The 26,412-nt window shown below is 45.0% G+C and overlaps 1 protein-coding gene across 1 annotated transcript in view; it reads right to left on the minus strand.

Moving 5' to 3' along the window:
* Positions 1–26,412, minus strand: part of ALPK2 (alpha kinase 2) — a 133,322-nt gene that overhangs the window by 16,336 nt on the left and 90,574 nt on the right. Inside the window, exons 6-8 of the mRNA XM_073630467.1 lie at positions 19,246–19,520; positions 13,073–13,161; positions 4,866–5,083 (exon numbers count right to left, since the gene is read on the minus strand). Of these exons, the coding sequence (XP_073486568.1) occupies positions 4,866–5,083; positions 13,073–13,161; positions 19,246–19,520 (582 nt within the window). The remainder of the gene's footprint in view (positions 1–4,865; positions 5,084–13,072; positions 13,162–19,245; positions 19,521–26,412) is intronic.

Genomic DNA, 26,412 nt, shown 5'->3' on the forward strand with positions numbered 1-26,412 from the left:
TGCATGTGCAGTAAAGTGTCACTAAATACGTCATAAAATACTCTCAATAAATAGTGTATTACATGTTGTTCATACTCAGTCACAATGAGATTTGTTTTCTGTATTCTGCAAAAAAAAAAAAACTGGTTGATCCTGCTGCTCTCTATCTCCACCTTCTGTTCGTGTCTCCAATTCAGCTAAGAATTTTGCAGCTGTGGTGGCAGCTCTGCACATGCTCGGTTTTCAGCGAGTTTCTATGCTGAGCATTTCCACCCTATCACATTTGAGCAGCCCATGTGACTATAGAGTTACACATCTGGGCGAATATACAGTGGCAATGGACAGCCCACTCCCTCCTCCATGCCCACTAACCAGCTAAACACAATGGGAGTGGGATATTACATGTAGATTAATGGTGGCTTCACCTCACTCTTATTCTAAGACACAGGCTGGAGGGGTGTGACACAGACTATGACTGGCAGAAATCCGCCCATAAAATGTTACTGCCAAAAAATAATAACGATTTGATTTCAAATATATATTTGTAAGACAATTTAAAAACAGTTTATTGATATTATTTATTTAGTTTTACCAAAGGCTATTTTTTATTTTATTTTGAACATGTGACCAGCAGCAGAGCACTAGACGCTCCTCCTGCTTATGTTTCCCTGCAGACAGGCTGGGAAAAATCTGGGTCATGTGACAGCTGAATATCGATTAGGAAAATTTTTATTAAAATAATTACAGTGCCATCATCCACATACAGAAATAGAAGGGACGAGAAGACACGGGGTCACACATTTACGACATATATTTATGGCAGGAAGACCGATTCCCTTCCCTGAGTTGAGGGAGCAATTTCACCTCCCGCAATCAATGCTCTTCTAGTATATGCAGCTGCAACATGCGGTGGCGGCACAGTCTGGGGGGGGGGGCCCGTGGACTCTCTCACCGACCCCGATATTACGATATATGGCTGAGGTGTCCCAGTATAAGGGCTTCATCTCTAGATCCTATTCCATGATTCTCAATATTTACCTAGAAGGGTTTCCCCTGGGAGTGTTGAGCAAATGGGAGAGATGTGAGAACATTTGAGGAGGAACAATAGGAGGAGGCACTCCAGGCAGTACAACTTTGCTCCCTGAATGTGGCCCAATGATTGTCCCAGTTATACATAATACTTAGAGTACACTATACGCCAGACAGATTGTTCAGGATGGGAGTTAGACCGGACTCCAATTGTCCCAGGTGCGTGAGAGATCATGGGGACCTAATACATCTGCTCTGGAGGTGCCCCAAGCTTAATTTGTTCTGGACAGGAGTTTTATCCACCATTAACAGAGTTTTCAAGGCTACCATACCAATAGACACAAAACCATGTATACTGGGGATATTAGATGACAACCCTATGGATGTAAACAGGCCACGGTCAGGGCCCTGTTTCAGGCTCACAAGCTGATCCTTAGACGTTGGAAGGCGGTTGAACCTCCAACGTTAGGTATGGATTGCCCAGATGGGAGACACCATACGGTTAGAGAAACACATTCTCCAACATAGAGGACGCCCGGGAAAGTTCGACAAACTGTGGGCACCCTGGCTGGATACCTCCGGCCTCTCCCCAGCTGGTAATAGATAGACTGTTGAGGTAAACTGCATAGATGGGAAAGCGGGAGATACAATCTGAGGGTGGTGAACGGAAAGCTTTTACATCATAAAAATTTGAATACAGTGCTGACGTACATATAATCAGTCCCTGTAGAAGAACTACCTGAATTGCATACTGTGAGGTGGTATTTGATGCTATGTTTAATGTATGAATATACGTCTGTCGATTGTAACTAAAATATTTGACAGATTATGTGCCTTAAATGTGAGCTGTAAAGTTTTTTTCTTTGTTTTGTTTTCTAATAAACCTCTTTGATTTAAAAAAAAAGAAATAGAAGGGACAACGTCAATTAAACTGTGTGTGTTTAGTATCCCAAACCCAAGATGGCAGCGCTGATGATCCGAAGCCCTGTGAAGAGTCAGTTGCAGGGAAGACAGGCTCCATGGGATGGGACGTATCTGTTTCCTAAACATCAGCAGCTACAGTATTTGTAGATTCTGACTTTTAATTTTCATATGCCCGGGTGACGTTCTTCTTTAACACTCCTGCATATACCAAAACCTGAAATATTAGTTTAGAGTGGACTGACCCTTTAAATAAAGATATCATTCGGATGATTCTAATTGGTACGGTGCAGAAGTGTTCTATAATTTGTGAAATGAATGCTGTAAGTCACATTAAATAGCAGACAGATGGTAGAAGAGCTCTGATGTGTCTGGTGCCAGTGATTTTCTTCACATTGATATCAGAATGTTCCCTGCTGGGAATGGGACTCGAAATCTCATTCCCTGGCAGCCTCCTCACTCACCCACCGCAGTACAGAACGATATATTAGGGTCAGCACGAGCGGATGAGATGACCTACCACTGTTGGAATGATTTGTAAAGACCAGAGGGAAGGAGAAGGGGGCGTTGTCCACATTAACCCGACTTAACTGGTTGCTATGAAGAATAGATATGGATGGCTTCATGTCTCCCAATTGATATCTACAGAGGCTACAGCTTACCTTACATATTGCTCTATACTGCTTCTTGTATGGTCCATAGGTGGATAAAAACCATAGTGAAATAAGAGAGATAAGCAAAGCAGAAGAAGCCTGCTTAACCACTTGCCTACCGGGCACTTTCACCCCCTTCCTGCCCAGGCCAGTTTTTCAAACTTTGAATGACAATTGCACGGTCATGCAACACTGCACTCATGTGACATTCACACAAATAGAGCTTTCTTTTGGTGGTGTTTAATCACTATTGGGTTTTTTATTTTTGTGCTAAACAAACAAAAAAAAGACCAAAAATTCTGAAAAAAAAATGTTTTTCTTTGTTTCTGTTGTAAAACTTTGCAAACGGGTAATTTTTCTCCTTCACTGATGAGCGCTGATGAGGCAGCACTAATGGGCACTGATAGGCTGCACTGATGAGGTGGCACTGATGAGGTGGCACTGATGAGGCGGCACCGATGGGCAATGATAAGCTGCACTGATGGGCAGTGATGAAGCGGCACTTATGGGCACTGATGAGGTGGCACTTATGAGGCGGCACTGATAGGCAGCACTAATGGGCACTGATAGACAATACTGAAGGGCACTAATAGGTGGCATTGATGGGCGCTGATAGACAGCACTGATGGGCACTGATAGGCAGCACTGTTAGACACTGATAGGTGGGACTGATGAGGAGGCACTCATTGGTGGCACTGATAGGCACTGATTGGCAGCACTGATGGGCGCTGATTGGCAGCACTAATGAGCACTGATTGGCACTGATAGGCAGCACCGATGGGCACTGTTGGGGCTGCACTGATCATCAGGACACCAATGATCAGTGCCCTGATTATCAGTGTAGATGTCTCCTTTCCCACTTGCCGGTTACAGGCTCTTCACAGAGGAATGCCAATAACCGACAAGTGTGTTTACATCGTGATCAGCTGTGATTTGACACAGCTAATCATGTGTTAAAGGGCCGCTGTGTTTGGCCCTTTACCCCGATTTGTGATCAGCTGTGTCCGAAGGAGGTCGCGGTTCTGGGAGGACATCAATAGGACGTCAATAGACGCGCTCCCAGAACTGGATGACCACGCTGTAGCCCTCATTCAGCTATAGTTCGATCAGGAAGTGGTTAAAAGCTAAAACTCCGGGAAAAGCAACTGTCATCTATATGCAAAAGCCATGTGTATTCTTTCTGAAATCTTGGCGTGCTTTGTGAATTTCTTCCAGATCTGTGCAGTAATCCAGTGTGAGACTTTCCCTTTGTGCAGGAGCTTCCTGTAATAAAGACCGCTCACTGCTGCTCTCTCTCCTTGTGCAGAGTGACTGGTCTGGTCTCCGCCCCCTCCTGTAGTTTTCTGCATGCAGCCTGTAGTGGGTGGAACCTGCTGAGCCCCTCCCACAGCTCTGCGCTCTGCACATGACATGTACATTACAGTGATAATGTCACTGCTACTTTTACAAGGTAATAACTGTTTGCAAAGGCTTTTGTTGCATGCAAAGTGGATTTATATTCTTTGTGACTATTAGGGAATGTATTCAAATTTTGTTTTTTGTGCCTGAAAATTGGGTTTAAAGTCACCCTTTTCTTTGCCAAAGCTGGCAAAAGTAAAAGGGTCATTTAAATTGAACATGGATAGTATAGCCACCCCTCATATTCAGGGCCACCTTAAGTGGAGCTGGGAGAAGGGAGTTTTAAAGTGGCTGTAAACCCTTGCATACACCCAGTGAAGTGACTTACCTCTGGTGATACACAGAGATGAAACAAATCCTCCTACAGAAGTTGTGCCTGTTTATCTGCAGTCTTCTCTTGTCTACAACCATTCAAAGTCCAGCATTTATACAGTTTGTCTGAGCTGTCAGAAAACAGGGGGCGAGGATCTGAAGTTACACTCTGCAGAACTCAATCAGAAAAGCTCTGACAGCTGATTGGGGAGAAGGGACCACCCCCCCCCCCCTTCACACAGGAACATAGCTGAGGCTGTCAATCAAAGGCTGCGTGCTGGAGCTCCCTCCCCTGTCACCTTTTTAGCTGTTAGTGTCAGGAAAAACTGTCTGAAGTGACTCATGCAGACAGCAGAGGAACTAGAGAGCAGACAGAAAGGAAACTTAGTGCTCTTGATTGAGACAAGTGCACTTTATAGAAGGATATGCTTTGTTCATAATTCATGTCTAAGGTTTACAACCACTTTAACCATTACCTACGCTTTTGGCTTTAAATATACTTTAATGTATTTCAATATCATGGAAGGCACACCTTCTTATGACAATACAGAAAAGAAAGTAAACATATCCCACCTTGCATATCTGTGACAAGCAAGTTTCCATTGGTCCGTTCATACACCCAGTGCTGGAAGGTGCAGCATTTCTGTCCAGCCTCCGAATCCCTCCGGAGAACATTGATCTCTTTTCCATCCTTGACGGAGTATTTCACAAAATCTCCTATTAGCTCCTCCTCCACTGTAGCATATGGGATGTTGTTTGCTGGACGGTGAATGAGAAAAATTGGGATAATCCTAAAAAAAAAAAAAAAAAAGGAAGAAAACTTTACTAAAATATATCTTTTTGGAATATCAGTTAAATTTTGGGGCCGTCTGGAAATTAATTGATTTAACTAAAACCATAAGAAATAAGTGTTTGTATTGTATTTCTATTTTGAATCTATTACTACTTTGCGTTTCATAGTAATAAGCATTATTTTGATGACCAAGTTTACCAATCACTAAAATCGAACACCTTAAACTAAATCATCTTCAAATATTTTAAATTTGTACCTTTCATTTATCCATTTGCCTACCGGCCACTTTTACCCCTCCTCCTGCCAAGGCCAATTTTCAGCTTTCCGCGCTGTCCCACTTTGAATGACAATTGTGCGGTCGGGGGGCGTGGCATGAGTAGACACGCTGACTGAGCGTGCCGTGATCCCCCGGGCTCCAGGAGATTAGGTGGTGAGCGGCTCTCTACTCACCTGCAGGAAGCATGTCCACACGCCGCCGTACAGCTGCTCAGATGCCAGGCGGGAGCAGGAGCCAAGCAGGTGGGCTACGGGCGTATCTGACGGCGCAGAGCGGAGAACCTCGACGCACAATGGAGATGGTGGTGACTCAGGGGGGGAACGAGGCGCGGTTCTTCCAATCTGAGGAGAGGGACCACAGCACCGGAATGTGGCTCCCTAGAGCATAGCCGAGGGCCCCATGGGTCGGGCCGCGGAGGACGCCGGCACCTGCTGGTTGGCGAGGAGAGACACAGAACAGAGCTCTGCCTATGTAAACAAGACAGGTCATGACAGGGGGAAGTGATGGATCTTCTTTCCCTGAAATGCAGGCAATAAAATCCATCACATCCCTTAGTGAAAGCACCTAACGCAGTAGACACATAAACACTGGTTAAGAACGCATTTAACCCTTTGATTGCCCTAGATGTTTAACACCTTCCCAGCCAGTGTCATTAGTACAGTGACAGTGCATATTTTTAGCACTGGTCACTGCATTGGTGTCACTAGTTCCCACAAAGTTTCAAAAAGTGTCAGACTATCCGCCGCAATATCGCAGTCCCACTATAAGTCGCTGATAGCTGCCATTACTGATATTAAAAAAAAAATTCCAATATTTCCCTAGTTTGTAGGCGCTATAACTTTTGCGCAAACTATATATATATATATATATATATATATATATATATATATATATATATATATATATATATATATAGATATCCATATATGTTTACTGGGATTTTTTTTACCAAAAATATGTAGCAGAATACATATTGCCCAAAATGTATGAAAAAATTTGATTTTTAATTTTTTTTTTTTTTTTTTTTTTTATTGAATATGTTTTAAATCAGAAAGTATATTGTTTTTTAACAAAATTGTTGGTCTTATATAGTTTAAAAGATACAAATCGCAGTGGTGATCAAATACCACCAAACGAAAGCTTTATTAGTGGGAAAAAATTATATACATTTCATTTATGTACATCGATGCACGACCGTGCAATTGTCGCAAAAAATGGCCTGGTCATGAAGGGGGGGGGGGTTAAATCTTCCGGAGGTCAAGTGGTCAAAAACAGGTTGGTGTAAGTGCCGGTTCACACAGGGACGACCTGACTTAGCCGTCTGAAAAGTCACGCTTTATGCATTGCAATGGAACCGTTCTAATAGGAGCGACTCAAGTCACTCTGACTTAGAAAAAGGTTCCTATACTACTTTGGGGTGACTTCGGAGCGGCTTGCATTGACTTCTATACAGAAGTCGTTTTGCAAGCCACGCTGAAGTTGCGCTGTACGGGGCGGCTTCAGAGTCGCTGCGTGAACCGGCACTAAAAGTGCAGAGATGACTCCAGTGTCATCCACCTGACGGTACTGTGTGGCAGAGCTGTGTAAACCCCTGAACTGGATGGACACAGATACAGATTCTTTGTCAGGTAAACCAGCTCCACTATTTGAACTTCCCCTGTGAATTTAGTAATCTGCCCGGAGTTTGGCTTTAAAGTGATTATTTCAAGTGAAATGATTCCATGCAGAGTTGTAGGCTGAAGCCAGTGTGAACCTTATTAATGCCAGCAGTGGCTCCTTCCCTCCTATCAGTGTGTTCCTTCTCCTTGGCAGGACAGAACATCTAATTAATGTCTTCTTTAATCAATGTGCCCAGAGAACTCTCTGCTTTTACCTTTGTGATTGCCAGGATCTTGGCGGAATGCGTCTCTCCCACAGCGAGCGGATAGCACTGACTGTACCACTGCGGCTAATGATAGATTCATCTGTCAGTGAGCACTTAGTAAACGCCGCTCCTTCCCAGCATTCCTGGCATATTCACAAAGATACTTCACCATTCAAAAATTCATGACTTACGTTTTTATTGTATTGGACGGCTTGTGAAGAGTATTGCAGTAGTTTTAACTTCCTGTTTGGAAGTTCCGTCATCTAGTTTGGTAGACTTTTTTTGTAGACATTTGTGTTTGTCGGAGCGCTGCAGTTAGGAGTAGTCTGGTGTAGGGCATTGACACAGGAAGATGGAGGTCTGGGTTCAAATGAGTGTAACGATTGTACTGCTTCTGGTGTGTTGTTGTGTGTTAGAATGTGCCTGGTACTGCCTTTAACCATTTCATGGATGGAGGACATCCAGCATCATCTTGTGCTTCCCTCCACAAGCCTGACTGTCCCTTTCCCACCCTTTTAGGAATCTTTCAGACTTGTGGTGGAGTGCAGTGCCCTCCAAAAACATTGGACAGAGGGTGAGGAGGCATTATAAAGCCTTCTCACCACCTGATTTAACCCTATAATGCTGCAGGAGCGCGCCATTGCACGGGAAAGCCCACTTTAACTTAATAGGCAAGTTGCATCATTGCATGGCTCAGCTCCATTAAACTCAATAGGCAAATTGCGCCATTGCACGGCGAGGGCCCATTGAACTCAATAGGCAAGCTACGCCATTGCATTGCATGGCCCAATTGAACTCAATAGGCAGGTTACTCCAGTGCATGGCATTGTCCCATTGAACTCAATAGACAGGTTTGTGCCATTGCATGGTGAGGTCCCATTGAACTCAACAAGAAAGTTGTGCCATTGCATGACAAGGCCCCACTGAACTCAATAGGTAAGTTTTGCCATTGCACGACAGGGCCCCATTGAACTCAATAGGCAGGTTACTCCATTGCATGGCATGGTCCCACTGAACTCAATAGACAGTTTGTGCCGTTGCACAACAAGGCCCCATTGAACTCAATTGGCAAGTTGAGCCATGGCACAAACAAAGCCCTATTTAACTCAATAGGCAGGTTATGCCATTGTACGGCATGGCCCCATTGAACTCAATAGACAGGTCGTGCCATTGCACGGCGAGGCCCCATTGAACTCAATAGGCAAGCTACGCCATTGCATTGCATGGCCCAATTGAACTCAATAGGCAGGTTACTCCAGTGCATGGCATTGTCCCATTGAACTCAATAGACAGGTTTGTGCCATTGCATGGTGAGGTCCCATTGAACTCAACAGGAAAGTTGTGCCATTGCATGACAAGGCCCCACTGAACTCAATAGGTAAGTTTTGCCATTGCACGACAGGGCCCCATTGAACTCAATAGGCAGGTTACTCCATTGCATGGTATGGTCCCACTGAACTCAATAGACAGTTTGTGCCGTTGCACGACAAGGCCCCACTGAACTCAATAGGTAAGTTTTGCCATTGCACAACAAAGCCCTATTTAACTCAATAGGCAGGTTATGCCATTGTACGGCATGGCCCCATTGAACTCAATAGACAGGTTGTGCCATTGCATGGCGAGGTCCCATTGAACTCAACAGGAAAGCTGTGCCATTGCATGACAAGGCCCCCACTGAACTCAGTAGGCAAGTTGTGCCATTGCAAAGCATGGCCCATTGAACTCACTGAACGTCACTGCGTTCCCACGCTCAGAATTGTTGGCCAACATTTGTGTGACCGTGTGTATACAACAGGGGCGGATCCGGGGGGGGGGGGGGGCAACGGGGCAATTGCACCCCCTGAGAAAATATTGAAGACTGAGGCTGAGCGCGCCCCGAGTAACCAGATCTGCGGCCATTCTAAGCATGAATTATTGCTTAGAATTAGAAACCTCGGGACTGCACTCTCCGCCCCCTGTACCTCCCCCTGCAGTTCTTCAGCCTCTCTCCTGCAGGCTGCTGCTTGAGTGGGCGGGATGGGGAGGTGCCTTTTCCCCGAGATCACGCTCGTCTGGAAGAGGGAGATGTGTGCAGCTGCTGAGCAGAGAGAGCCGAGTGAAAGTTCCTGGAGGCGAGCTCTGCTGCCAGCACTACATTGTGGATTTGTTTACAGGCACCTCTATGCTGAGTTACTGCAGCTTACCATAGAGGTGCTGTTAGATGACAAATGAGTTCTTCATCTTCTTTTCATGACAAGTGAGAAATTGAACTCATTAAAAGATTATGACTGCCCCCTGGTGTATGCCTTCCTGATTCCCCCCCCCCCACAGTGTATCAGTGTATGCCCTCCTGACCCCCCCCCCCAGTGTATCAGTGTATGCCTTCCTGATCCCCCCCCCAGTGTATCAGTGTATGCCCTCCTGATCCCCCCTCCCAGTGTATCAGTGTATGCCCTCCTGATCCCCCCTCCCAGTGTATCAGTGTATGCCCTCCTGATCCCCCCTCCCAGTGTATCAGTGTATGCCTTCCTGATCCCCCCCCCCCAGTGTATCAGTGTATGCCCTCTTGATCCCCCCCCACAGTGTATCAGTCTATGCCCTCCTGATTCTCCCCCCCCCCCACAGTGTATCAGTGTATGCCCTCCTGATCCCCCCCACCACAGTGTATTAGTGTATGCCCTCCTGATCCCCCCCCCAGTGTATCAGTGTATGCCCTCCTGATCCCCCCAGTGTATCAGTGTATGCCCTCCTGATCCCCCAGTGTATCAGTGTATGCCCTCCTGATCCCCCCCAGTGTATCAGTGTATGCCCTCCTGATCCCCCCAGTGTATCAGTGTATGCCCTCCTGATCCCCCCCAGTGTATCAGTGTATGCCCTCCTGATCCCCCCAGTGTATCAGTGTATGCCCTCCTGACCCCCCCCAGTGTATCAGTGAATGCCCTCCTGATCCCCCCTCCCAGTGTATCAGTGTATGCCCTCCTGACCCCCCCCCCCCCCCCACAGTGTATCAGTGTATGCCCTCCTGATCCCCCCCAGTGTATCAGTGTATGCCCTCCTGATGCCCCCCCCAGTGTATCAGTGTATGCCCTCCTGACCCCCCCCCCCACAGTGTATCAGTGTATGCCCTCCTGATCCCCCCCTCCCAGTGTATCAGTGTATGCCTTCCTGATCCCCCCCCCAGTGTATCAGTGTATGCCCTCTTGATCCCCCCCCACAGTGTATCAGTCTATGCCCTCCTGATTCTCCCCCCCCCCCACAGTGTATCAGTGTATGCCCTCCTGATCCCCCCCACCACAGTGTATCAGTGTATGCCCTCCTGATCCCCCCCCAGTGTATCAGTGTATGCCCTCCTGACCCCCCCCCCACAGTGTATCAGTGTATGCCCTCCTGACCCCCCCCCCCCACAGTGTATCAGTTTATGCCCTCCTGATCCCCCCCAGTGTATCAGTGTATGCCCTCCTGATGCCCCCCAGTGTATCAGTGTATGCCCTCCTGATGCCCCCCAGTGTATCAGTGAATGCCCTCCTGATCCACTACCCTATACTCTTTACACTACCCTGAATCCCCCCCCCAGTGTATCAGTATATGCCCTCCCGATCCCCCCCAGCGTGTGCCCTACTGTTCCCTGCACACTGCCCTACAACCTACTGACCTCTGTACACCACCCTATATACTACTGACCTCTGTACACTAACCTACATACTACTGACCTCTGTACACCACCCTACATACTACTGACCTCTACATTCTACTGACCTCTGTACACTACCCTACATACTACTGACCTCTGTACACCACCCTACATACTACTGACCTCTACATTCTACTGACCTCTGTACACTACCCTACATACTACTGACCTCTGTACACTACCCTACATACTACTGACCTCTGTACACCACCCTACATTCTACTGACCTCTGTACACTACCCTACATACTACTGACCTCTGTACACCACCCTACATACTCCTGACCTCTTTACACTACCCTACATACTACTGACCTCTGTACACCACCCTACATACTACTGACCTCTGTACACCACCCTACATACTACTGACCTCTGTACACCACCCTACATACTACTGACCTCTGTACACTAGCCTACATACTCCTGACCTCTGTACACTAGCCTACATACTACTGACCTCTGTACACCACCCTACATACTACTGACCTCTGTACACCACCCTACATACTACTGACCTCTGTACACCACCCTACATACTACTGACCTCTGTACACCGCCCTACATACTACTGACCTCTGTGCACCGCCCTACATACTACTGACCTCTGTACACCACCCTACATACTACTGACCTCTGTACAGCGCCCTACATACTACTGACCTCTGTACACCGCCCTACATACTACTGACCTCTGTACACTACCCTACATACTACTGACCTATGTACACCAACCTACATACTACTGACCTCTGTACACCAACCTACATACTACTGACCTCTGTACACCAACCTACATACTACTGACCTCTGTACACCAACCTACATACTACTGACCTCTGTACACCAACCTACATACTACTGACCTCTGTACACTACCCTACATACTACTGACCTATGTACACTGTATTATACTTTAAATTCAGTTCCGTAAGACCGTAAAACCTTATTTTCTGGCAGTGCCCCTCCCGAGACTAGACTCTGGATCCGCCCCTGGTATACAAGACAAGTTGTACGCGGCATTTGAATGTAACCATCAAGATGTAACTTTACGCCCGTTTTCATGTAAGACGTATACTCTATCATTGTGGGGAGGACTTCCGTCTCCTCCTTTCTCATGATCTTTTAGTATTTTGTTAACTTTTATTTCCACAATAAAAATGTAAAATGAAAAAAAGAAAAAAAAAAAATGAAAAGGAGTCAAAACCCAGAACAAGCATGCAGCAAGTAGTCAAAGCCTGAACTGCATATTTCTCCTGGAGACTGACGGCAAAGGGTCAGATTGAGCATTTTCAGAAGGAGAGGTCACCATGCTTCTACTTTACATCACAGTTGTAGTTGTATTCCTTGTAATAGTCTTTCACTCAACCCTTTGCTACAAGTACCATGTCATTGAAGAAATGTATCCTTTTCAACCCGAATAGATAATAGTGCACCCCTTCCTGGCCTCCTCCTGCTCTCTGATCCGTCAGTAAAATGTCAGAAATGAATTCCGCAGCTTCTCTACAATTCCAAGTAGCCGGCTGCTGCTAATAGACAGACACAGGTGCCCCTCCGACATGCAGGAGGCAGACGGACTGAGTTTCAAACAACCTTTTCACATCTGATATCTAAGAACAGCAAATCTCCCATGATCCCTGGGAAGATAAAAGCAACGCTCCTACTGCGGGTATAAAAGGATGGGCAAGAAAAACAAAGGCTACCGTGCACTGCACTAAGTAGGCCGGGATATTCTCTGCAGCTTATTTCCAATCAGCGGGACTTGAGAGAGCATTTGACAGGCCGTCTCCTCGTCTCCTATTTTAACCCCCTTAAATTCTGGACTATTGTGCTGCAACCACATGCACTGCACGCAATTGTTTGGCAGTTGCAGTGCAGCCCCATTCACTTGAATGGGTTACATTCAACGCCGTACACGACAGGGGATATACCTTCTGCTGTAGCTATAAAGCAAAGCATGGTGGATCCAGCATGTATACATCCTGCACAGGAGCGCTGTGCAGCCTCACTACCGCTTACCTGTAAAACTCTATACGAGGCTGACAGCTGCTGGATGGGGCTGGGCGGTGCACGCAACGCAAGCCATCTGCGCTTTGGGCCACAGCCCATGTGAATGTGCCCTAAGAGTGCAACAGATAACGCTAAACATTAATAGACTTCTCACACACGTCACTTACTCTGGAACTGTCCCGAACTCTTTCAGTTCCTCAGCTTCTGCCGCATAAATCTTGGCGTATTCGCGCGCAGTGTTTTGAACATGGCATTCCTGGAAGGAAAGGGCATATAAGATGCAATTCCAAAACAATCAAAAAGTTGAGACAAGAATAATGTCACTAGATCCGACATAATAAGCAATTAGGGCAAAGCAACAGGTTCACTTTAATGTCAGGTGTCCCTTCTGCACATACACTTTATTACCAAAAGTATTGGGACGCCTGCCTTTACACGCACATGAACTTTAATGGCATCCCAGTCTTAGTCGGCAGGATTCAATATTGAGTTGGTCCACCCTTTGCAGCTATAACAGCTTCAACTCTTCTGGGAAGGCTGTCCACAAGGTTTAGAAGTGTGTCTATGGGAATGTTTGATCATTTTTCCAGAAGAACATTTGTGAGGTCAGGCACTGATGTTGGAGAGAAGGTCTGGCTCGCAGTCTCTGCTCTAATTCATCCCAAAGGTGTTCTATCTGGTTGAGGTCAGGACTCTGTGAAGGCCAGTCAAGTTCCTCCACCCCAAACTCGCTCATCCTTGTCTTTATGGACCTTGTTTGGTGCACTGGTCCAAATGATTTGGTGGAGGGGGAATTATGGTGTGGGGTTACATAGTAGGTGAGGTTGAAAAAAGACACAAGTCCGTCAAGTCCAACCCATGTGTGTGATTATATGTCAGTATTACATTGTATATCCCTGTATGTTGCGGTTGTTCAGGTGCTTATCTAATAGTTTCTTGAAACTATCGATGCTTCCCGCTGAGACCACCGCCTGTGGAAGGGAATTCCACATCCTTGCCGCTCTTATACCCCGTACACACGGTCGGATTTTCCGATGGAAAATGTCCGATCGGAGCGTGTTGTCGGAAATTCCGACCGTGTGTGGGCTCCATCGGACATTTTCCATCGGATTTTCCGACACACAAAGTTGGAGAGCAGGAGATAAAATTCCGATTCCGATCGTGTGTACACAAATCCGACGGACAAAGTGCCACGCATGCTCAGAATAAATAAAGAGATGAAAGCTATTGGCCACTGCCCCGTTTATAGTCCCGACGTACGTGTTTTACGTCACCGCGTTTAAAACGATCGGATTTTCCGACAACTTTGTGTGACCGTGTGTATGCAAGACAAGTTTGAGCCAACATCCGTCGGAAAAAATCCATGGATTTTGTTGTCGGAATGTCCGAACAAAGTCCGACCGTGTGTATGGGGCATTACAGTAAAGAACCCTCTACGTAGTTTAACCGCTTGGCATCCGCGCTATAGCCGAATGACGGCTACAGCGCGGACCTACATTCCCGGGAGGACGTCATATGACGTCCTCCCCTGTGCACGCTCCCTGCACGCGCCCAGCAGGGCGCGCGCCGGGCGCGTTGTGATCACCGAGTCACTGAGACTCGGCTGATCACCGATCTGTGTAAGGGGCCGGTCCTGGCCCCTTACCATGTGATCAGCTGTCAGCCAATGACAGCTGATCACATGATGTAAACAAAAGATCGGTAATCGTTTTTTTTTTTTACTCACGCTGACAGCGCGAGTAGAAAAAAAAGCCGATCACCGGATCGGATGTGAAGGACATCGGTCCCTTAGTGGAAGAGGCACATCTGCCTCATCAGTGCCCAATAAAAGTGCCACCTAATAGTGCCCACAGTGCCACCTAATAGTGCCCACAGTGCCACCTAACAGTGCCCACAGTGCCACCTAACAGTGCCCACAAGTACCACCTATCAGTGCCCACAAGTACCACCTATCAATGCCCACCTGTAGTGCCAATCAGTGCCACCTGCCAGTGCTGCCCATCACTGCCACCCATCAGTGCCCATCACTGCCACCCATCAGTGCCCATCACTGCCGCCCATCAGTGCCCATCACTGCCGCCTCATCAGCGTACATCAATGAAGGAGAAAAATTACCCGTTTAAAATTTTTTAAAACAAAATATAAAAAAATAAACTTTTTTTAAAAAAAAATTCAGTTTTTTACATTTTTTTAATAAAAAGTAAAAACCGCAGAGGTGATCAAATACCACCAAAAGAAAACTCTATTTGTGGTGAAAAAATGATAAAAATTTCATTTGGGTACAGTGTAGTATGACCACGCAATTGTCATTCAAAGTGCGTCAGCGCCGAAAGCTGAAAATTGGTCTGGATAGGAGGGGGGTTTAAGTGCCCGGTAAGCAAGTGGTTAAGGTTAAACCTCTTTTCTTCTAATTTTAATGAGTGGCCATGAGTCTTGTTAAACTCCCTTCTGCGAAAAAGTTTTATCCCTATTGTGGGATCGCCAATATGGTATTTGTACATTGAAATCATATCCCCTCTCAAGCGTCTCTTCTCCAGAGAGAATAAGTTCAGTGCTGTTTCAGTGTTGTTTTTCAGGAGCTGGCCTTGGCCCCTTAGTTCCAGTGAAGGAAATTCTTAAGGCGTCAGCATACCAAGACATTTTGGACAATTTCATGCTCCCAACTTTGTGGGAACAGTTTGGGGATGGCCCCTTCCTGTTCCAACATGACTGCGCACCAGTGCACAAAGCAAGGTCCATAAAGACACGGATGAGCAAATGTGGGGTGGAGGAACTTGACTGGCCTGCACAGAGTCCTGACCTCAACTCGATAGAACACGTTTGGGATGAATTAGAGTGGAGATTGTGAGCCAGATCCCCATCAGTGCCTGACCTCACAAATTCAATTCTGGAAGAATGGTCAAACATTCTAATAGACACATTCCTAAACCTTGTGGACAGCCTTCCCAGAAGATTTGAAGCTGTTATAGCTGAGAAGAGTGGGCCAACTCAATGTTTAACCCTACGGACTAAGACTGGGATGCCATTAAAGTTCATGTGTGTGTAAAGGCAGGTGTCCCATCAATAGGCCTATAAGGGGAGTAGACTGGTAGTCTTCATGTCCTCCATGTTTGCCTCTCTCATTGGGCACCAAGCAGGATCAAATGAGAGGTTCCCCCTTGGGGGTGGGTTCTTTGGGCTACACCAGGCATTGAATGGGATCACTTACCCTTGCACTGGGTAATACTTTGCCCAAAGACATGCTCATCATTGCCCGAGGACCAGGCAGGAGCCACAAGCTTATGAAAAGTCAAGCATTAAAAGATGACTTCATCTTTACAAAAAATAAAAATAAATGCACATTTTTTGCAGGTTAAAAAAAAGTGCATCTATTATTTTTTTTGTTAGGAACCTAAAAAGCATTGCACCTGCGATCAGCAGATTGTGGGTATAATGCCACGGTCCTGCAGACTGTCTATGGAGCTGTCTGTCCATACCTCCAATACAGGCTGGAAGTTATGAAAAGACAGGAAGATCAATGAACTAACTAGAGCGCTCAACAGCCCCCTGGTAATTCATTGAGAACTACAAGCCGACAGCTGCAAAGACTGTTGGTAGCTGTAGTTCATTGATTCATAGGGATCTGTGAATCAATGACATGACCATGTAGGCAGAGCCCCACATGGCTGCACTCTCTTAGAATTGTGACAGCGGGTGCAGGGAGAAGATCCCCGACTCGCTGTTACAAGGGAGGGGGGAGGTGTTGGGGGGAGAGCAGTCTGATGCTGAACAGGTTACATGTTACAATCTAAATATGGGTGTAACATGTAACATGTTCAGAAAGGTGAACTTACCCTTTAACTCCATGATGAGCTACACGTGTGCAGTACCCAAGATACAGAGTTCCTACTTAAAGTGGTTCAAAAGGCTAAAGGTTTTTTACCTTGTGTATCCTTACATCCTTACCTGAGCTCCCTCCAATCCAGCTATGTTCACGTTAGCTTTGGCTGTCCTGGGACTCTACCTCCTCATTGGCTGAGGCAGAGGTCGGAGCCTATTGGCTCCCACTGCTGTCAATCACAGCCAATAGAGAGAGTGGCGGGGGGTGGGGCTGAGCCGCGGCTCTATCTGTTTAATGGATGCATAGAGCAGTGGCTCAGGAGCAAGCACACAGCAGTGCCCCCAGGGCAAGTGACTTTCTCTGGGGGCACTTCTCAAGGGGGAGGAGCCAGGGGTGCTGGTGGGGGACCCGAAAAGAAGAGGATTGGAGCTGCTCTGTGTAAAACCACTGCAGGTAAGTATAACATGTTTGTTATTTTTAAAGAACAAAAAGGAAGCTTTAATACCACTTTAAGCTTCTTTGTACCATGATCTACACACTTGCTCTGATGTATGTGTTGTATTTGGAGGGACAGGCTGAGCCACTGCCCCCTCCACCAGTCAACGTCCTTCTGTTACCTCACTCCCAGTACAGAATGGGTCCCACTACTCATGAACCTTTGCTGTATGGATGTTTCATATGCCCCATATTGTGGTTAACTGCAGTCTGCTCGCATAATTTGTAATAAAAGCATTTTTGCCACTCTGAAGCTTCCCTCCAACCACTTTGCATATTATTTTATATATACTGTGATTCTGTACTTGCCGAATATACTGCAGAAATCTCCCTCCACTAAGTCTGGCTGCAACCATTTTAACTGTGGGCAGCTGAAGTTGCTGCCTGTTCACTTCCTGGATTTACACAGACACACACAGAGGCACACCTCCAGCCCTGCAGCCCTGCAGCTTTCATTGGCCCTCTTATGACTCATCCCCCCTCCCTTCCTGGCAAACTCTCATGAGAGTTACCTGCACAGGTAAAGTCTCTAAGACCCCTTTCACACTGGGGTGTTTTTTCAGGTGCTTTTGGGGTAAAAATAGCACCTGAAAAACGCCTCCCCTGCAGCCCCAGTGTGAGAGCCTGAGTGCTTTCACACTGGGGTGCTGTGCTTGCAGGACATTAGAAAAAGTCCTGCAAGCAGCATCTTTCGGGTCGTGGAGCAGCAGTGGGCACCGCTGCCGAAGGTCCTGCAAAGTGCTTTGGCAGCTGCGCTTTGCGGGTGCTTTTAACCCTTTATTCAGTCGCTAGCGGGGGTTAAAAGCGCCCCACTAGCAGACGAAATGCGCCGCTATTACAGTGGTAAAATTAGCAGCGATTTACCGCTAATGCTCCCCCATGTGAAAGTAGCCCGAGAGGAGAATTCAAACCTGGCAGTGCTCAATGGTCCCAGCAAGTCTTTAGCATACATTCCCCATGCATTGGCAAACAGTGACTTAGGGGTAAAGGGACCTCCATGGCTTTGAAGGCCCTGGCTCAGATAGATAGAAAGACACATCTATGAAGGTTGAAGATGTAGCACCTTCATCTGTTCAGGTTGCTAGATAAATTTAGTTTTTGTCTCTTCTGTAGTAAATAGAGCAGTGATTGATTGTGTGGGTCTGCTCAGGGTTTCCAGAGCTGAGAGTTTGACTGCTTCCCCCTGACTCTGGCAATTTCCAGAACATAGGGTTGGAGGATTCAAACAAACAGCTGAATATTTATCATACCTCAGTCAATCTCTGGAAGAAGACATCCGGAAGGTGGCTGGGGAGGTGATAAATGTGAGGCCTGAGCAGATTGTTCTTTTTTCTTCCAGTCTCCTGGGGGCTGGTGCCCCTGGGAGAAAACTACTAAAGACAAAAATCTGTAGTCTTGTCCTCAGCACCTGCTTGGCTAAGAGCCTAGGGAAGATTGCCTAAGAATTACATTTGCTGGAGGGCACTGCACTGAAGTACTGGGTTTGGGGAAAGATCTTGTTATATCCCTCACTAAGGATCTACCCGCAGATGCTGGGTGGCGGAGAGTTCCTGGGCCATTGTGAATAAAGACCTTGTTGGGGACTGTTAGTTGTGCAAGTGTCTGAAGGGAACTAAGTGCCAGAGGTTGCTTTATGGACTGTTGCTGTAGAGTCCTAGATGTATTGGACATTCTCGACTAAGTCCAGGAAAGATGCTGTTGGAAGATTGGGAGAATTTTGTCCTCTACTGTTTGTTGCAGATTGTTTTGGAGTATCCTGAGACCTTAAACCCCTCTTCTGTTCAAGTTCTTCAGCAAAAAGTACTAAAAAGACATTCCCTAGACTGAGTCTGAATTGCCGGGGTATGTGGGATTGAGCTTGTGTGACTGGTAGACTCTGTACTACATTGGTAGATGTGGGTATATTCTCAGCGGCCCCTCCCGGGGCTAGCGCTACATATATAAAGGTCTATAAAGTTGTCTATAAAAGTTGTGGCATGGATGAGCAACTCTGTATAGTAAAAGATCATCTAAAGCTTATCTAACCTGTACAGCCAGCTTGTAGTTCTTCTGCACAAGTTCGTCGTTGGTCTTCGTCCCATAGGCGATGGCATTGTGCACCTTCAGGACACACATGTGACCCGGATTAAACACTGGCAACAGTCCACACATCACTGTACTTCGGAAAGCTTTCCTATGGACCCCTTCTCCAAAATGCAAGTCCTCTGTTGCTATCCGACCATGGAGATTTCCACCGAAGTACATGTCAGAGATGAAATCTTCTCGGAAGAAAAGCTGATTGAATTCAACCTCCTCTCCACCTGTTAACAGATGTGTGATAGTCTCTCAAAGATATCATAGAAGAATAATTTAGATACTAAAAAAGTGCAGTGGTCTATATAACAACAATACACCTTGATGGTTTCCATAACTTTTAAATGGAGAAATCTGCTTGGCTGCTATGGGTTATCATTACTGGCAAGACATCACTGCTCTTCACCCCTGGTGCAGCCAGTCGAAGTGTGCTCTATTTTTGCTGGGGTGGGGTTGGTAGTGGAGGTAGGAAAATGAGGAGAAATATTTGACAGTATATTGTTTGTTATGCCCCTGATGAAGGTATTTATTACGAAACGCGTTGGAAGGAGTCAGAAGCCATGACATCATGGTGCATGCACGCACCATTACCGAGGATTCTGGGCATTGTAGTATTTACTGAATGTTATATACATTTCATACAGTACGGATGTGATTTAAACTGTTTTTTTTGCCTGAGAAGGAGATGGAGATTAAGCGAATTTATGTGATTTGAAGCTGTGGGATTCATACTTGAATCTATGGTTGTTACAAAAATTTTTTCTTCTTTCTTTACTAAGAGCCACAGTTCATCTGGTAAGCCATTATCGGTGGAGGACACGTGTGGAATACGCATTGCAGTAGTGTGGAGACCTTACTGTGCACATGCTTGCTAAGGCTCATCTTTGGACTGTTTTAATATAATTATAATAATCAAGGTTTTTAATGCACATTATTTATTAGTGTGGAGATTTCACAGTCCACATGCTTGTTATAGTTTATTACTCATTTATTATGATTCAATATGAATTTTATTATTATGAATTTTATGATACACTTGCTTTTATGACATTGCATCATTTGGGTGTTTTTTAGTGCTGCATAATTGTATATAATATTGTTACGATTGCCTGTTTGTCATAATTTCAGGATTACCCGTTTGCTATCCACATATCATTATAACTGCCCATTTTTTCCTTGTGTATTGTCACTATTGTTTTTTGTTGTTTGTCTATTGTCACAACTGCCCATCTCTCGCCTGCATTTTGTCATAATTTCCCATTTGATGAGTACATATTGAAACAACTGTTTATTTCCTGTGCATTGCATACGATTGCCCATTTGGTGCCCATGTACTGTCAGGAGAGCCATTATTTGCTATGTATTGTCAAGCCACTGCTGTTGAAAAGACTGTCAAAACACTATTATTTAAATTGTTTTGCTAATAAATTCTTTTTTTTTTAACTAACATGATTATATATATAATATTTTTTAAAATGTCACTGTTTATTTATTTTGTTTACCCATTATTAGCTTTCCTTTAACCACTTCAGCTCCAGGCCCTTTTCTGACACCTATTGTTTACATGTAACAATCAGCACTGTTTACTGGAAAATTACTTAGCACCCCCAAACTTTATATATTTTTTAAAGCAGAGGCCCTAAAGAATAAATTAGCCATCGGTTTTTCAGACGCAATTTTTTTGGAAAAAATATACTTTTTTAAATTTTATTGCACAAAAACACAATATAATACCCAGTTTGGTAAAAAATGTAAAAGATAATGTAATTCCAAGTAAATAGATACCATGCATGTCACGCTTCAAAATTGTGCACGCCCAAGCAATGGCAAAGTAAATTTTACTATCCATAGGTGATGCTTTAAAAGCCTTTACAGGTCACCACAGATTTACACAGGAGGTCTGTTGCTAGAACGACTGCCCATGATCTGATGTTCACGGTGATACCTCACATGAGCGGGCCGATTATTGTTTGCTTGCGTGCGGGACCGATGTGTGTCTTCGTCATTGCGTGCAAGCAAGGGGGACAGGGGTGCATGAATTTTTCTTTTTTTTTTTACACTGTCGATTTAAAAGAAATTTTATTGATCACTTTTATTGTTATTAAAGGGAATATAAATATCCCCTGTGATAGCAATAGGCAGTGACAGGTACTCTTTATGGAGAGATCTGGGGTCTATTAGACCCCAGATGTCTCCTCTGCCCTTAAAAGCTTGTGATCACACCAAGATCACTGTGTTCAGTTGCTTTCCCTATTTAAAAATGGTGCTGTTTACATCCGGAGAAACCGGACGTGATGTATGCTCATCGCTTTCGGTTTCCTATATCATAGAGGTGATCAGAGCCATTTCGGTCTTTGATTACCTCTATGATCAGCTGGCGAAAGCGTCAGATGGTTGTTCAGGTCTTCTGGTGGGACAGGAAAGCTCATGAAAGCTGGGAGGGGGGACGTCCCCTCTCGCTGCTTGCAAAAACAATCCAGCAGCTAGTTAGCCACTAGGATTGCTTTACATGAAAGCCAACCGCTGGCTCTAAAAAACAATACTGGGATGATGCCTGCAGCCGCAGGCATCATACTAGTATAACCACTTGAAGTCCAGCAACGCACGGGTACGTCTCTGGTCGTCAAGTGGTTAAATTCACGATTATTACTGAAAATTATTTTGACATATATAAGGCAATACAGCCGACCCTCTGTACAGCGCCCAGGCCCCATCAGTTCAACGGGGCGACCTGATGAGCGGAGTGCCAGCTGTACTGTCATATCGCTGAAACTGATCCTGCGGTGGCTCCCCCTGCAGCGCATTTACAGTCAGGTCAATATATATTAGGACATCGACACAATTCTAATCTTTTTGGCTCTATACACCACCACAATGGATTTGAAATGAAACGAACAAGATGTGCTTTAACTGCAGACTTTCAGCTTTAATTTGAGGGTATTTACATACAAATCAGGTGAACGGTGTAGGAATTACAACAGTTTGTATATGTGCCCTCCACTTTTTAAGGGACCAAAAGTAATGGGACAATTGGCTGTTCTGCTGTTCCATGGCCAGGTGTGTGTTATTCCCTTATTATCCCATTTACAAGGAGCAGATAAAAGGTCATTTCAAGTGTGCTATTTGCATTTAGAATCTGCTGCTGTCAACTCTCAATATGAGATCCAAAGAGCTGTCACTATCAGTAAAGCAAGCCCTCATTAGGCTGAAAAAACAAAACAAACCCATCAGAGAGATAGCAAAAACATTAGGTGTGGCCAAATCAACTGTTTGGAACATCCTTAAAAAGAAAGAACGCACCGGTGAGATCAGCAACACCAAAAGACCCGGAAGACCACGGAAAACAACTGTGGTGGATGACTGAAGAATTCTTTCCCTGGTGAAGAAAACACCCTTCACAACAGTTGGCCAGATCAAGAACACTCTCCAGGAGGTAGGTGTATGTGTGTTAAAGTCAACAATCAAGAGAAGACTTCACCAGAGTGAATACAGAGGGTTCACCACAAGATGTAAAGCATTGGTGAGCCTCAAAAACAGGAAGGCCAGATTAGAGTTGGCCAAACAACATCTAAAAAAGCTTTCACAGTTCTGGAACAACATCCTATGGACAGATGAGACCAAGATCAACTTGTACCAGAGTGATGGGAAGAGAAGAGTATGGAGAAGGAACTGCTCATGATCCAAAGCATACCACCTCATCAGTGAAGCATGGTGGTGGTAGTGTCATGGCGTGGGCATGTATAGCTGCCAATGGAACTGGTTCTCTTGTATTTATTGATGATGTGACTGCTGACAAAAGCAGCAGGATGAATTCTGAAGTGTTTTGGGCAATATTATCTGCTCATATTCAGCAAAATGCTTCAGAACTCATTGGGCGGTGCTTCACAGTGCAGATGGACAATGACCCGAAGCATACTGCGAAAGCAACCAAAGAGTTTTTTAAGGGAAAGAAGTGGAATGTTATGCAATGGCCAAGTCAATCACCTGACCTGAATCCGATTGAGCATGCATTTCACTTGCTGAAGACAAAACTGAAGGGAAGATGCCCCAAGAACAACCAGGAACTGTAGGCAGTTGCAGTAGAGGCCTGGCAGAGCATCACCAGGGATGAAACCCAGCGTCTGGTGATGTCTATGCGTTCCTGACTTCAGGCTGTAATTGACTGCAAAGGATTTGCAGCCAAGTATTAAAAAGTGAAAGTTTGATGGATGATTGCTAATCTGTCCCATTACTTTTGGTGCCTTAAAAAGTGGGAGGCACATATACAAACTGTTGTAATTCCTACACCGTTCACCTGATTTGGATGTAAATACCCTCAAATTAAAGCTGAAAGTCTGCAGTTAAAGCACATCTTGTTTGTTTCATTTCAAATCCTTTGTGGTGGTGTATAGAGCCAAAAAGATTAGAATTGTGTCGATGTCCCAATATTTATGGACCTGACTGTAGCTGCTGCAGGGGGAGCCACAGGGGCAGTTCCATAACTGAAGCTTCATTGTGTGAATGAACAGGGAGCCTCTGTACAGAATTCTTCATGTTCATTCATCTGCAGTGCATCTTAGGCTGCAGAGAAAGGGGTTGAGGAATCTATGTCCTCAGTCCATTTCTCAAAAGGTGAAACATCAGGGGTGTTTAGACCCCTGAGATTTCACCAAAGGCCCACCCCCAACCGGGTTGTTAAAAAAAACTGACAGGCCATATGGGGCCCCATGATTTCTAACAGCAGCCCCAAAGATCTGTGCAGCGTGTTCTCTTAGAAGGGGGGGTTAGAATGAATCATTCTAAAATAGCAGCAGGTATGCACTTGCCCCCTTATTCCAAGCTTCTATCTCTTCTGAAGCTAAAGTGTGCAAATATGGTTGACCCATATGTATAATATCTATCTATCTATCTATCTATCTATCTATCTATCTATCTATCTATCTATCTATCTATCTATCTATCTATCTATCTATCTATCTATCTATCTATCTATATACACACTGTATTTATACACTATATTACCAAAAGTATTGGGACATCTGCCTTTACACGCACATGAACTTTAATGGCATCCCAATCTTAGTCTGTAGGGTTCAATATTGAGTTGGCCCACCCTTTTCAGCTATAACAGCTTCAACTCTTCTGGGAAGGCTGTCCACAAGGTTTAGGAGTGTGTCTATGGGAATGTTCAAATTGGAAAAATTCTGTGAGCCACAATGATCTTATGCCTTGCTTGTGCTACCTCCAGCTGCATGCGCTAATCACGCTTCATATAACGTGCATAGGATAAATTTACAAGTTATGCGCTGCGCTTGGGTGACCCCAAAAACAAAATTAATAATAACCAACTCTGTGCTTACTAGTGCGATAATATTAAATACAAATAATATGAATGTTGAATAAATAAACAAGGTGTGAAAAAACAAATGCTTGTTACACCATAAATTAGTGCTTAATAGTGCTTGTTACACCATACATAGTGTCTCAATCAACATAAAAAGTGCTTAGTGCTCAATATAAAGTATCCTGCTTTTTTAAAATGAAAAAATTAATAAATAATAAATAATGAAAAAAAGTTCTCTTTGGCACTCTAAATAGTGCGTGCAAATAATGTCCAGCAGTGATAATAAAACAATGCGTGCAGGTGGTGTTCAGCTGTGACAACAATCCAACATCATGCCAAAGATATCCTGAGTGCTGCAAAACATGCTCCGATGCTCCTTCGTGACCCCCTTAAGCTAATGTGCTCACCTCAGAGCGTGTGACTCAGCTGCTACCCTGAGTCCAAATACGCTTTGGAGCCACCCCTGGACTCAGTCTCAGTGTCTGCTGCACTCCTCCAGCTGGAAACAATGTGGCTCCATACATATAAATGAAAAGGAAACTATATAGTGTAATATAGTCAAAATACTTTTATTGGTGCGGTATGCTGTGCTGGGACAGCGCTGGTGTAAAATCCGTGTCAGGACGGAGAGACTGACACGAACTTTACACCAGCGCTGTCCCAGCACAGCATACCGCACCAAACATCCAGTGATTTTGCATAGAAAGCCGTTATAGTATGGTGCACTGACGCACCAGTGCCATGTGAGTACCCCGGTGTGGGGAGCGTTTTCTTTTAATAAAAGTATTTTGACTATATTACACTATATAGTTTCCTTTTCATTTATATGTATGGAGCCACATTGTTTCCAGCTGGAGGAGTGCAGCAGACACTGAGACTGAGCCCAGGGGTGGCTCCAAAGCGTATTTGGACTCAGGGTAGCAGCTGAGTCACACGGTGAGCACATTAGCTTAAGGGGGTCACGAAGGAGCACCGGAGCATGTTTTGCAGCACTCAGGATATCTTCGGCATGATGTTGGATTGTTGTCACATCTGAACACCACCTGCACGCATTGTTTTATTATCACTGCTGGACATTATTTGCACGCACTATTTAGAGTGCCAAAGATAACTTTTTTTCATTATTTATTATTTATGAATTTTTTCATTTTAAAAAAGCAGGATACTTTATATTGAGCACTAAGCACTTTTTATGTTGATTGAGACACTATGTATGGTGTAACAAGCACTATTAAGCACTAATTTATGGTGTAACAAGCACTTGTTTTTTTCACACCTTGTTTAGTTATCCAACATTCAGATTATTTGTATTTAATATTATCGCACTAGTAAGCACAGAGTTGGTTATTATTAATTCTATGGGAATGTCTGACCATTCTTCCAGAAGCGCATTTGTGAAGTCAGGCACTGATGTTGGACGAAAAGGCCTGCTCGCAGTCTACGCTCTAATTCACCCCAAAGGTGTTGAGGTCAGGACTCTGTGCAGGCCAGTCAAGTTCCTCCACCCCAAACTCACTCATCCATGTCTTCATGGACCTTGCTTTCTTTCACTGATGCGCAGCCATGTTGGAACAGGAATGGGCCATCCCCAAACTGTTCCCACAAAGTTGGGAGCATAAAATTGTCCAAAATGTCTTGGTATGCTGACGCCTTAAGAGTTCCCTTCACTGGAACTAAGGGGCCAAGCCCAACCCCTGAAAAAAAAGCCCATACCATAATCCCCCCTCCACCAAATGATTTGGACCAGTACACAAAGCAAGGTCCGTAAAGACATGGATAAGCAAATTTGGGGTGGA

The sequence above is a fragment of the Aquarana catesbeiana genome, linkage group LG01, assembly GCF_042186555.1.
Source record: "Aquarana catesbeiana isolate 2022-GZ linkage group LG01, ASM4218655v1, whole genome shotgun sequence".
Taxonomy (NCBI): Eukaryota; Metazoa; Chordata; class Amphibia; order Anura; family Ranidae; genus Aquarana; species Aquarana catesbeiana.